The 14561-nt window shown below is 42.2% G+C and overlaps 1 protein-coding gene across 2 annotated transcripts; it reads right to left on the reverse strand.

The window, feature by feature from the left end:
• Positions 1–1771: 1771 nt before the first annotated feature.
• nf2b (NF2, moesin-ezrin-radixin like (MERLIN) tumor suppressor b) lies at positions 1772–14483 on the reverse strand. 2 transcript variants are annotated; one of them, XM_086177311.1, is made up of 17 exons: positions 14182–14483; positions 13790–13908; positions 13166–13291; positions 12851–12973; positions 12315–12398; positions 12063–12131; positions 11764–11846; positions 11553–11628; positions 11284–11421; positions 10617–10691; positions 10405–10518; positions 10142–10264; positions 7953–8170; positions 7062–7164; positions 5086–5216; positions 4807–4975; positions 1772–4267 (listed from the first exon to the last, which is right to left on the reverse strand). In XM_086177311.1, the coding sequence occupies exons 2-17, from the start codon at positions 13877–13879 to the stop codon at positions 4220–4222; spliced, it is 1770 nt and encodes a 589-aa protein (XP_086033437.1). In that variant the 5' UTR covers positions 13880–13908; positions 14182–14483; the 3' UTR covers positions 1772–4219. The 2 variants fall into 2 exon arrangements, with proteins under 2 accessions (XP_086033437.1, XP_086033438.1); XM_086177312.1 differs by having other exon boundaries at positions 14161–14483.
• Positions 14484–14561: the final 78 nt, after the last annotated feature.

Below are 14561 nucleotides of genomic sequence, written 5' to 3' on the forward strand. Positions count from 1 at the left end.
AACAGCAATAAGTGCTTTTTACATCATCGTTGGGCGGATCGTATGCCTGAATTTTTCTGCTATAAAAGTGTGCGAGGAAAAAAAAAAAAAAAAAGAAAAGATAAATGTACATCGTCAAAGGGTTTCTTTGAGCACATGAATTTCAGTTGAAAGGGCCATTCAGTTGCGACATACGGCGATATTTTTCAAAGGGCAATAATATCATATCAAGGCTTAAGTGTTATGATAGTGCAGTGTTTCATGGTTAAACAGCAGTCACGTTGTATCAGCGGTGGAGCAGATTCATTCACCGCCGGCATTTTTCTCCCCCAGAAACCATTAATCTTGGGCCCGCCGCTCCTCGGTCGAGCCTCCAAGTTCATTTTTGACAAGAGCAATAAACTCGCCGCCACCTCCCCCGCCGTCCGTCAGCGGCCCGACGGGCAGACGGCTTTAAGGGCTTCGCCCGTCGACCTCCACGATAAACTGACTTTGATTCCCCGGCATCTGGGAAATCCATAAACGCTGTCAAAACGCGGAAACTCTCCGCTCTCTCGCGGTCACACCTCTGACCTTTTCGTTCCTTCCAGATCTGACCCGACCCCTTTCTAACACAAACAATGTCTTGTTAATGAATGCAATACAAATTGCATATTATGCTAAATAGAGCTATACAGAGTCACGCTAAGTCCTGTGTGACACCGCGACCGCCTGCAGAGGTTGTGCCGGAGCGAATGACCCCTCTGACCCCTGTGTATCCACGCTAGGGAAGCGTCCATTTCCTTAGATCCACGTAATCACATATCTGCTTGCCGTTGCTCAGCTCGACAAACGTCCGACCAATAAAGTTACTTTATGTCACATTTACCGGCACCTCATCATACTTTCCCGCTTTCGGCCGCCGTCTGACTCTCCATCATCCCGCCTGAAGCCCCCGGCCCCCACCTCCCTTCATTACGAAAATGACTTTGGTTTTCCATCTCCCGACACACCGCTCCTCTCCCGCGCCACCTTATCGCCCCGATCTCTGTCAAGAGCCGTTTGTGCGGCGGTTCATCTCAAACCGCCTCGTAATAGCAGCCGTGATTGGACGATTTAAAAAAAAAAAAAAAGGAACCGCCGCGTTCAGGACTTTATTTTCACGGCAGTTGGGAAGGAGGAGGGGATTGAATGAAGACACAACTTGTGCGACACCGGTAGTAAAAGGAAAAAAGTGAAAATAAAAGTCCATATGCAACACTTTTTGCCGTTATTAAACCTCAGGGTTGTAAACAGGTCCGGGTGTTGACATGTTTAGAATTTAAAGTTTCCCTAATTAATAACAACTCAAACTGCACACTGCAGCATGTGTGTTTGGGCAAACTATAGAAGGCCTTAATCAGCAGAAAACGATGAAGTTGTCTCTTTTTCCTCACAGATATCCATTTTGCATAGTGGTGGAAAATACTGTTAATTGGAGCTTGTGAAAAAGAAGATTTTACTCTTTCATTTTGCCAAATATGGGACCACCACCTCGGGAAATGGGGGAAGCATCTTGTTGAAAATGAGCAAGAAATGTGTTTAGGAGAAATGCTTTCAGGAGGGAGAAGCTTCTAATGGCTCATATGGTCAGATTTTCAAAGCCATTTCGCTAAAAGTGAAATTAGAAATTCAATTTGCCAAAGAAGTTAGGGCTCATCCATTAGGGGTTGGGGGCTCCTGCCCACTGACAGGAAGTTTACAAGAACTGATAGAATTGATCACTTACTACAGCATCCTCCATATTGAAGTCACTCATATAAATTGAGATGGATTTACAAAATCACTCCATAAGATCTTTATTTAGTTTTTGTACAGAATCCTGATGTTTTTTTGTTTTTGCAACCAAGGCAATGTGTTTAAGGCACAGCTCAATCTCACACAAGCGGCCAGAATGGCATCGTTTTGCCAAAACATACAAAGCCAGGATTTCACTACATCATCAATAACTCGTGACATTGCGCGCGCGCACACACACACACACACACACACACACACACACACACACACACACACACACACACACACACACACACACACACACACACACACACACACACACACACACACACACACACACACACACACACACACACACACACACACACACACACACACACACACACACACACAAGCGTGCACACACGCATACACAGCAGCTTGACATTATGGACATGCCACTGTAAGCGCTGGTGTTATTGATTCATTTACTACAAAATAACTTGTACAAAACATCACATGCATGAGAAATTGTTAAAAACTTTGCCATAATTTTCTCCCTCTGGGTTCTGACTTTTGTTCTATTCTTTTTGAATACTTAATTTGAATTTGGCAGGACAGTATAATGCATGTTTCTTTGAAACAAGTCCCCCCCTCATAATAATACAATTCACCAATGTGTCAGTAATTTATGACAGAAAGAAATAAATATAGATTTGAAGAAAAAAAAAGAAACTGAAGCATTTGAGCGAAGTGAAATGAAAACACACATTTCCAAATTTGACACAATGTTAATAACACATCTATAACTAATCAGGGTGGCAATAACAAAACCAACAGTTTACAACCATTCACTTGACAGAAACGGAAGAGGATTAGCGAAACTTTTGAAGAAAAAAAAAAACTTTCAGAAAAATAAAGTCTTAGTTGTCTGAGAGGTTTTGCACTGGTTGGCGTCCACGGAACTGCATCATTGCCTTCAAGTTTTATCCTCCTAACTATTTGGGGGCTTTAAAAGCAATTTTCAAGTCCCGTGAAATGAGTATTTATTTCTTAATTTCTTTTCTGGAGGATAAATGGACTTGCGTTCGGAAGCAGTAGGGGGTGCAGGAATAATAGACACTGAAGGTGGAGGTAATGCAATGCTTTGGGGCGGCCACCAAAGCTGCTCTTAAAAAAAAAAAAAAAATACAAAGTCACAGCTGCAGCTCTCACCATATATTTAAAGTAATAAAACTCAAATAGTCTTTTTTTTCAGAATTTCTCTTTTTTAAAAAAAAAAACAAAAAAAAAACGATAGGGCCCTAACCCTCTTCTTTAAAACAGAAGTCAGTCTGATGGGTCACTTAAATTGCTTTTACATTTGACCTCTAAAGTCTCTGTTATTTGACAAAACTGTGGATGCAGATAAACAGAAATGTATTCCAACACTGCCGGAAAAAAAAAAACAAACTTCTATTACGTCATGAGTTCCTCCTCGCCAAAACAGAACTGACAGCTGACTGAAAACTTTGAGGGGGGAAAGAAATACTGAGATTCCACCTGCCGTGACAGTCTCCAACAGCAACCCTGAGACCCGCAGAAGCCGAGAGCCAGAAATAAAAATAAAAACAAAAAACCCTTGGCCTGGAAATTCACTCAGTTGAGTTGCCACGAACCCAATGCTCAGACACATTAGTACAAAAAACCAAAATGAAATGGCGATGCATAACAAAAATGTTCCATAATAAAAACCTCAAGGCACGTCCAAAGTAGAAAATACAACACTCGAAAAGGAAGATCTGGAGCTCAGAACAATTTCTCCAACCCGCTGCCACTGCGGGCCAGCGGCATGAATAAGGCACGTGCTTCTCGGAGAAGGCAGTTTAGAACCCTGGTAACGAAACACAGGGGGGTGAAAACTCCTCAGACACTGGCAAACAGCTGAGACACCATCAGTGTACTTGGCTGCTGCCTGAGAGAGCGATTATTTTCTAGTGTTTAAAACACAACTAGCAGGCAGACGTATCCCGAAGTGAACTGACACGGATCTTCAAAAGTGAGAAGGTCTTCGCTGAAAAAAAAAAAACAAAACACCGAAGCCTCCGTATGAACAAAACCTCCAGGGCTTTTTGCTCGTGTTCCTGAAAGGCATGTTTTTACCCCCTTACATCCAATGATATTGACTGCAAGATTATGTTAATGCACTCATCTGTAACCATGTTTCCCTCATTGACTCGTGAGATGTGACTCCCCAGACACAATCACGCGCTCGCGTTTGACTTCAGAGAGGTGAAGCACCGACATCCTGATGGGCAGTTAAACGAGTGGCAGCTTGCTGTGGAGAGCGAGTCTTTGAAATGGGCATTATGCATGAGTGTGTGTTTGTGTGTGTGTGTGTATCTGATCGTCCTGTCTGTCCATCCAGGTGAAATACAAACCATACAAACATATTTTAATTGTCTAAGACACATCGAGTGGCAAAGCCGACGCTCCCCCTCCACATCTTGGGTGGGCTTTGGGATCACACCTCTTCGAAGAAGGCCATCTGGGACATGTATGCAGAGTTTCGCTGCGTAAAAAGGAAAAAAGGAGAAGGATCAAGTTGTAGTTTATGTTCAAATGTCCATTGTAAATAAAAACATCACAGTTAGGGAGTGAAGGCTCCACCTGTAAACCTCAAGGGTAAGCTTGATCAGTCATAGCAGTGTGGGATTCCTCCACATTTGATCTTGGGAATGACAGAGCCTCCTGAATGATCAACAATTACCTCCTGACCTGCAGTATCTATCTGTGGAACGGTTCAAGTGCTAGCCTCTTTGAAGGTGACAAATTCTTTTTATTTTACTCCTCAAAGTCAGATTCCATGGGCAATACAGAGCCAATGAGGGTGACCAAGTGACGAGTTAAAGGTATCATCACGCAGTGTTTTGATTTGATCCGAAGGTCCAAAATATTTAGTAAATGAATGCATACGGTTTAATTTCAGGTATATGTCAAGGTGCAACATCTGGGGTTTGTGTTCCTCTTACAAAAGATATTCTTTGATAAAAGAAAAAGGTGGGGAAATGATTAATTTAAACCTCCCCCCATCGGAGTTCTGACACGTACGTTGCTGTGAGGGAGGTAGACCGGCTCCTGCACGTATCCCCTGGCCTCGCCGTGGAGGTTGTACACGCCCGCCTGCTGCTGCTGCTCCTCCAGCTTCAGAGACTCGATCTCTGACTTCAACTCCTTCAGCTGGTCCTGCAGGTGTTTGCTCTTCTCCATGTACTCCAGCCTGGGGGGGGCGGGGGAAGATGAGTACTAGTACAAGACCAGAAGTACTTTACATGTTGGGAAATAACCTTTACTTTTGTATCTTTGCGAGGCGTTTAAAGCGGAGCTCACCTCTCTCTCTCGATCTCCATTGACAACCTTTTCATGTCCGAGTCCTTGAAGTCGAGACGAGTGGATGCTGATTCATAAGCCAAATCGGCGGCTTCAGGCGGAGCGGGGGGAGTAGAGTATGCTGCTATGAGCTGGTAAATAAAAATTGGAATAAAATAAGTAAACAGACCCGAGGGGGTGACGTCGAGTCACACTTAAAATGACTATGTGCTGACACACAGTGGCAAAAACCCAGAGCACATTTCCCGTTTTTGGCGGTGATGTCATCAAATGCTGACTGACCTCCCTGCTTTGGATCATTCAAAAGAAAAATCCTGCTAAACCTGCAGAAAAACAGGATTTCACCAATTCTTCCTTCCTGGGGGTTTCTCTCTCGAACTACATATAACTCTCCAGAGTTCTATTTTTGTACAAAAACAGCGACCTGCCATCATCCATTCGTCGTGGAAACCGATATCCACCCACAGACATTTGGGAGCCGTTTTTATCCCAGACGTGACGGGTCACGGCTCCAACTTGCCGTTTGAAGCCTCCTTTGATTCGTAACAGACTCACACTGATATAATGCCAGAAAGAGGAAAAAAAACAGAGCAGCATGAATAATCCCCGCCGATAATGAGGAACTGACCGCTGTCACTTCAGAAGCGTCTCGCATGAAACCAACGTTGTTACCGAAGAGATCTCTTGTACGCCTCCAAAAATAAACGCTGGTCTGTCTTGTCATACTGGTTGCTCGTGTATTTTTTTTCTTAAATTCTGTTCCCATTGTGCAGCAGGGTAAAGGTCCAGACTATGAGCTCTGTCTGTAGATTTTTCTTTTTAACCTGGGTGAATGAGACACTTTAGCCAGGGCCGCTTTGAAACTCATTTTGAATCCGCAACATCATTAGCTGAGTCACTATGCAGAGACTTTGAGGGGATTTCTGGGCGGCCAATTGACTGTTCGACTCTCAGGTCACACGAACACACACGTGTGCTAGCGCACACACACATATAGACACACATGCATTCTGATAATGTCATGCAGCTACAGTCTTGGGAGTCACACGTGGAACATTACATTGCTCACATTTCTTACCAGCCTCTAGAGATTGAAAGGCCATGAATTCTCCCAACCTAAATTGCTCCAAAATGGGGAGATTTATAAGGGCTTCCACATCAGAACCCAACTCTTAAACCCAGGATAATTAGCAGCTGGTAACATTTTTACCAACTAAGAAATGTATTAAGATGTTGAATCTTTTACTGTCTTTGTGCTTTTCCCCTTTTTCTTTTTTACAACTATTCACCATCACTGCGACAACGCAACTGATGAAAATGTATTTCACGGCTGCAGGACCGGCTCCCAACAGGAACGCAAGGCCTCCCTTCAGCGGCCTTCAACTTGTTTTAGACTGATTGATTTAAAAATTTTACCTGACTTTTTAAGCTGTGCACTGCGTGGCACTGAGCTACTTGACTGAGCAGTAAAATGATTACCCTCCAGCTCATAGTCTGAGATCCTCCGATAAGCCTGCGCCTGATATTCCCTGGTCTGGGCTAAAGACCGGGGTTGACAGGCGGCTGCTGTCAGGGCTCCAACTCTGCGGAACTGCTTGCACTAAAAAACCTTGACAAGAAAATTCACAGCCTTCGGTCAAATTGTGTATCGAGAACAATTTCCCTTGTAACGCATTCAGGTTATCATTTCATCAACACTCATTCCACCTGCTCTCTTGAGTTAGTTTGCAGTTCTCAGGTTACATGTGTTTTGTTCATTTCATATGCTAATAATATATGAATGTGTTAACATTACAAGTAAATAGTCAGTATGGTTATTATCACTTACAATAATAATAGGTTTAATCATGTATCTGATAATGAATCGAATATTTTAGAAATGTTAAGGTATTCCATAATTTAAGATGAAGCTGACGTTTTTCTGAACACAAATGAAAAAGCATCAAACCAATCTGAGAAGGAAATGAACAGCGTACAGGATACGTTGTCTTGGTGATCTCGAGCAGCTTCTGTTTGGCCCGTCGCTCCGCGTCCTTGGCCTCGGTCAGGTCCTGTTTCAGGTGATCAGCCTCCTTCAATCTGGAACCAGAGGTACACGTCCTTCAAGGTATTTACAGACATCCTCACCCAGTTTACACTGGCATGTTTCCGAGCGCAACACCAAGCATGAGGTAACCACCCAAAATATTCAATAACTGCATTGATCTTTGACCACCGGTCATTGATCTTGCCCTTCATTCTTCCGATTTTGGGTCTCAAACTATTGAACACCCAAATATGTGTTTCCAGCTATCTATTAGGGTTACGTTGGTACCAACTCCGACTGACATCAGCCGAGAGGTGGGGGTACACCCTGGATCCACTGTCAGTTGATCACATTTAGAGACATTACCAGACACGCTCCTATTCACTGGTTTTTAGTCCTTGCTGCAGCCATGTGCTTATCATCCCCGCAAGGAAAACATCTCTGTTTCCACGGTGAGGCTCCTGGTCTGTTGCCAGGTGTTAGAATGGTGATTTAGTGATGGAGGGTCTGCCAGGGTTTTATTCTGAAAATTGACTGGAGCTTCAACGCACAGCAGATGGACCCGATGGGACAAGACGATACCTCTGGTTGCGCTGTATTGATTTTGTTTCCCCACAAAGTGAAAAGCTAAATCCACGGAGTACGTATGTACTACACTGCACGTACTGTGTGAGGCCCTTAAGATTTAAGGGTTCTATTTTTACGATAAAGTTATTGGTGAAACACGATGGAGACGAGCTGCCGTGGGTTGAAATGTAACGGTAATTCTGAAAAGTTGAAAGTGAACTAAGGTGCGATTAACGCCGGACTTTTAATGAGTTTAGTCACAAAAATTCAAGACCTCCTCTCAGACTGCTCCACCAGCTTTACGGCCAGCTGCTCCGCCTCCCTCATCTTCTGTTCCATCAGCCTTTTCTCCTCCTTGGTCTTCATGGCGGTGACCTCTAATCGCTGCCGCTCCTGCTCAGCTTCAGCAGCCTTGTGGGCCAGCAGCTTTGCTTCTTCCTCGGCAATCTGAGCCTTCTCCGCAAGCAGGTCGGCCGTCTCTTCGGATCGCAGCTAGAGAGAATGCACCAATTCATGAGATTTAAAGCATGACATGACACCCGATACTGATTTTGTTTTGTTTAGCCCCAATCAGCTTCAAATAGCAATATTCTAGATCTGCTTTTACAGGTTGTTTTGTCATTGTGTAGCTACAGGTGTTGCTATCTGTGTCGTGTACAGTCTCTATATATCCATGTCTAGTGGGGGATTAGTGTAAAGGGAACTGTTTACGATTCACAGACATAGAACCTTATAAATGAAAGGCACAGCAGGCGAAGGGGATTATGATGATTTCCACACAAGAAGGAGTATTTCAGTGCAGTTTAACACCAAACGGTATTCATTATTTAACAATATGAGCCCATGGCAAAATATTCAAAGTTTCGAAGACATAAGACAAATTTACTACATCTGTTACGTAACATTTCATTTTAAAATTGCTAGAAATGAATGGGATGAACAGTCTCACTTCGGGAAGAGCCATGTTTTGTGATGGCAGGTTCGAGGTAGGATTATTTGATCGGAGTATATGATGTTGCAGTGAAACAGATGATAAATAACGTTGAAACGTAGACTGAGTATTCAGCCCTCTGCTGGAATTAGGTTGCTGGGAGGGAGCAGCGATTTAATCCCCAAACTGCATATTCTGACTTCCTTTGATTCCATTTTTCAAGCTGCGGAATAAAGTTAATTAATTAATAAGTTCACGAACCATGGCATCTCAGCACTCTCTCTTCGTAGACTTTGAGTCATTTTAAATGAAGTGGTGGGGGTGGGCGCCAGGAAGGAGACACTAAACTTCCCACAACTGACGTAACAGCTGGAAATTGTAACATCTTTGGATTTGACAAATACAGCACTTCACACTATGTGATACTGTAACTGATTTCTTTTGTTTCGTTTTCTTGTTTTGTCGCTGCTGGGTCAAAACAGCCTGACCACTGGGCTGACACTGCATGAATCAATTGTAAGACAAATGCAGTGAGTTACTATTCATGTGGGGATTGCGGACATCGCTACCCTCTCACTTCATTTCCTCTGTGCTCAGAATAACTATGAATGTGGTGGTGATTTTATTACTGTATGTCAATCATGTGCATCTCTAATTCAACACGAATATTCAGGTCAGATTGTATGTTGACTTTTACCTTCATTGGAAGGTTATGTACATGCTGTATTCTGAAAATTTAAGAATGCATCACTGGTGTCTGCAGGTGCTATGGACAGATGCATTCGACTTAAAAATGTACAATCATTTCCATACGTATGAGGATGCGGCTGAGACACCCAGAGCGACCAGAATTCCTCCCACCAGTTTCATGAATTCCTTTGGGAAACACTAGTGTTTCAAACACACTCAAGTTCAATGGAGAACTCTGCTCTTTTGGCGTAACACTCTTTTTTTGAAGATTTGTCAGGAATACAGATCCAGAAACACGGATGCGCACATGCACGTCATTCATCCAAATTCCAAATTTATCTCAACTTTTCAAATTTTCACCTGTAAAAGCTGTAACAAGCATGCTGCTGTATCTTAGAATACAGCAACTCCATGCAAAGACTGCTATTTTCTTGCTAACATAAACATGATTTTGTTCTATCTTTACCTGAAACATTTCTGTGACTGGTAGATAATTGTACTGACAGAATTTTTCCTTTCCAATCTTCCTGTTGTCAAATTTTCTGAAGAACTGTGTTTGAGTCTCCACATGCACATGCGGATCACGCTGTGTTTTTCATTACATTACATTTTAGATGTACTGATAAATAATGTGATGGATTTTGCTGTTCTTCTACCGATGAATGTGTGCTTGTTGTTTTGTTACTTTGCTTTTCATCATGTAAATTGGTTTCTTGGTTTCAAAGTTGTCGTAAACAAAATAAACTGCCCCATAATATAATGGCAGTCGTATATCAAGGATTACTTTCTTGGGATAACACGTTCTAACACAATGTATCTCATATCAGGAATGAAGAGCTCACCAGAGCCTCATTGGCCAGTCGTGCTTCCTCCTGCAATTGGAAAAGCCTACGTTCCATCTCCTCTTTTTGCCGTTCTGCCTCCTCCCTCATCTGTTTTTCCCGTGCCAGGATCTGACGCTCCATCTGAGTATAGAGCAAGAAATCAACACATTACTGTTATATTACAAGTATTTTGGGCAGTTTTCACATTCTAAACATTGCTCAGCTCCTGCAATGTGTCAATATTCTCCTGTCTGAGGCCAGTGTTCCTGAAGATGGCAGACCTTTTTGCGGGCTTTCTCCTCTTTAGCCTGAGCCTTCATCTGCTGCACTTCGATGGAGTCCACCTTCCTTCTTCTCATGAAAAGATCGTGGTTCCCAATGCACAGTTGCAGGATCTGGAGACACGGGTGATACAAACAAGCAAAACATTAAAACATCCTTTTCTAAATTCTGTGATCTTCGAAAAGTAAAGCAGGCAGAGACAAGAATATACCAGTTTGTTGACACGCAGCTGAGACGAGTAGAATTTGAAAACATCTTTCTTCTTGTCAAGGGGCTTGATGGTGAACTGCAAGATATACATCATCTTTACGAACATACTACAAAAAAAAATACATGTTAGATGGCAAAAAATGAAAGCATAGCAAATAAATTAAATATTAAGTAATACCCAGTACATTTTTAGAATAAGAAAAGGGAGAGGAGCTCAAACACAATTTCCTTTCTTTAGTCCCCTGGGTTACTGGGTTTGGGTTTCATGATCTGAAAATCACTAGATGCCCAGACAGTCAGTGATTTTGTCAACATCCATAGCATCTGGTATTTTGCGGGATGAGGTTTCACACTTGAGTCCCATGCTTCAAGAATGCAGAGACAATAGTCTAAATTTCTCACTGTTGTGGAAGACCTAAAGTTCATAGCTTCATAACAGAAAGTAAAGCTTAACTTCATAAGACCAACCATTTTTTTTCCCCCCAATACATGAAAGATAGCCTTTCCAAATTATTGCTGAAAGGTCTGAGGATTCCTGAAGAGCCAGATGGTAAAGTAAAAATAATAAGAGATAACAATGAAGACTGCAAATCAAGCTGTGAATTTGTGACAATTTAAAAAAACAAATGTACTATTCCAAGAAATATCTTGAAAAATTGGTTGGATACCTCTTTTTCACTATAAGAGATGTTGCGGATGCCACTCCATGGAAACGACTTGTTAGGGTTGAGTTTACTGTTGGGACTGTAAATGTGAAGACCCTGAGCGTCCACTCCAAGTAACAGGTCTGTGTCCCTCTTATTTTGCTGGAGTTGGGAAGAAAAAAAATGGTTCTTAGGGCATTACCTTCTGATAATGTCACACACAGTTTTGGGCTTTGCTTTCATCCAAAGGTTATTCAAAGTTGCACAACATCAAGGGACTTCACTAAACTCACAGTGATGGAAAAGTAGCTGACACCATACATCTCAAGGTCCTGAGCAATCTTCAGGTACTCCATCTCAGCCTCATCCCTGTGCGACATAAATAAAACCCAGTATGCATTTATGCCACTTAATCTGCTAAACCTTGAATTACAATTTTATTCATTAAGATGTCAATTTCACTTTACATGCTGGATGTGAGACGCCCTCTAGGATCAGTCCTACCTGGCGATGCCTCTGTGCTCTGCATACCAAGCTGTAATCTTCTCCTCCCACATGTCTGCTGTCATTTGGTATTGCATCAGGACCTGTGATATGTGCACGCATGTGTATGCACGCACACGCACACGTACACGTACACGTACACACACACACACACACACACACACACACACACACACACACACACACACACACACACACACACACACACACACACACACACACACACACACACACACACACACACATTTGTATGCACCGACTTTTTTATATTAACTTACAGAAAGCTGAACTACACTTACTCTTTTTGGTAAAAGCTCATCTTGTGCTAGGAAGCCTGGCTTATGAAAGTTTGGATCATAGTCCCCGTACTGTGAGTTTGAGAAAGAAGGTTGTCAGTCTTGCATGATGCTGGTAGAGTGACCGAAAATAAACAAGATTTCGTGATGCGGGGGTCATACATACTGAAAGAACCTGAAAAGATCATTTATACTAGTATATTGGGTCTAGAGTTTAAATAAAGGAGACAAGAACAGATGCTCTTCTCTCCTTACCTTGGCTTGAACGGCATAGGATGCCAACAACACTGACGCTTCTGGTGAGCAGAAAATCTCCTCATCTAATATTTGTTTCTTCACCTAAACAGGAGTTTGAACACGTGTAAGAACACCATAACACAGATAAAATACTAAAATATCATTCAAAGAGACCCGTACTGCCTATATGTCAAAATGTATTAAAAAAAAAACAGGGTTATCTTGCTCTAGAATATTTTAATCAATATATCTTGTCAGAAAGTGAAGGCCAAATCTGCTGTGGGTGTGTTTTAATATGACTGAGTGCAAATACAGTGTAGGGATGGCGTTTTATAAAAAGCTTTTATGTGACTCAGGTGAACCTCTCAATGTGTATGTAGTGCTTGACACGGATGGTCTGCACTGTGCAAGAAACTTCTCACAAAAAGATTCAACCAACGGTCAAAAATATGGATAAGCTTTGAGAGTACAATGTCAACAGACAGGAAAATCTGAAAAGCAGTCTTTCATTAACTTTGTGATATTTTACAATGTAATAAAATAAGATGGATAACCTGTAAAAAGAAGAGGTGCTGCGTAATTTCTTGAACCAATTCTTCCTCTACTTTCTCTGGAAAGAATTTAGCCAAGAAATGAAATGTTATCGGCGAATCCTTGGGGACCTCCTGATCCAAGACCTGAGTGAAAAGAAGGTAGATGAGATTTCTGTTCAGTGCCTCTCCTGTGACATGCGGTCAACTACAGTCACGCAATGGACTGTAAGCTAGCAGGTGTGCTAGGGAGGTGTTAAAAGCAATGGGTGCTAGCATCACAAGTGTGTCTCAAGGTGTGATGCAGTTTAATATCAGTTGGTTCATTCATCCACTCACCCTCTTCTCTGGCTTCAGCCAAGCGTAGGTGTCTTTTACTGTGTATCTGAGTCCAAAGAACCAAGTCTCTCTCAATCCAACCGTGCGACAGACAAGATCAAACAGGTCTTTGCCCTTCCATTTGACCTGGGAAAATCAGAGGGTACAAAAAAAAATCAAAAGCTATTCAAAGCACGGTTTTCTTCTGTTGCTTCAATTCTGTACGAGTGCAAAATTGTTACTCATTGTCATCAATGAGGGCCTCCAGGAAACATGAACACCTATTAGAATAATGGAAAATAATGAATTCCACTTCAGTGATGCATTCTTCCACTCTTGATGATCTCTCAGGTATTTTTTTTACGTCATTCTCTTTACCTGCTGAATTTAAATTTTTTGGTTTTAAAAAATCTGTAGTTTTGCAAATAATCCAGGAAATAATACTGCAACGTGTTTCTTGTAAAATTCAGCAAGAAATATTGATTATCCACATTGAACAAGTCCACGCTTCAATTTCACGCAGGTTATGTGAAAATGGTGTTCCATTTTCACTTGGGGACGAAAATATAAAGTATCTATTATACAGCTTTACAAGGGGCTGGTCATTGGAGTGATATCTGGTCATTGCTGTGTCACAATCCCTACCTCACAGCTGAACTCCATCTCAGCATCCATGGTGATCACTTTGACTTTAAAAGTCTTTGGCTGCTTCTTTTTTAATCCCAGGATGGACATCTTAGTATGGCTTGCGCTATCAAGGTAACCTGGGAGGAGAGAACAAAGGGGAATGAAGGAGAAAAATCAAAACATGATATTTCGAGTCAGTGGGCGGATTCGACCAGCCACTAAATGTTAGGAAACCGTGATTCCTAAATGCAGCGGTTCATCGTTTACGGGTGCAATTCCAACAGATACATCTTACTCAATTGACTGCCGACAACTAAAAATAAGACGTCTCTGGCAATTTTTCATAAATACACATACATAATCTTGAGATAGACAAAAAGGTAGGTGACCTATAGATGAAGAGAATTTACCAGGAATGACGGTTTCGCACTTCAGATGTCCAGCAAGGTACAAGGGAGGCTGTGGCTTTTTGTAAGGCAATTCGATGCTAAGCTAATGTTATTAGTCAACGTTACGCTGCACTTATGCCACGAAAACCGAACAAAACAAACTATAAAAACTTCGCAACTTTTCCCCGAGCTCCATTATGAAGAAAGGACCCGATTAAGACACAGTTAAAGCTGTTTAACAGGACAGAGAGTCCGGTTTTGCTAAAGTTGTCGACGGCAAGAACATTAGCTCGTTGGTAGCCTCCAGCTGAAGTTGAGGACTTTCCAGAAGCTTTTTGTTTTGACTCTACAGGTGGGAACGGGAACGGCAGCTGCTCGGGATAGAGCCACTGCGCATGCGC

The sequence above is a fragment of the Fistularia commersonii genome, chromosome 29, assembly GCF_037954325.1.
Source record: "Fistularia commersonii isolate RoL2024-O1a breed Wild chromosome 29, RoL_Fcom_v1.0, whole genome shotgun sequence".
Taxonomy (NCBI): Eukaryota; Metazoa; Chordata; class Actinopteri; order Syngnathiformes; family Fistulariidae; genus Fistularia; species Fistularia commersonii.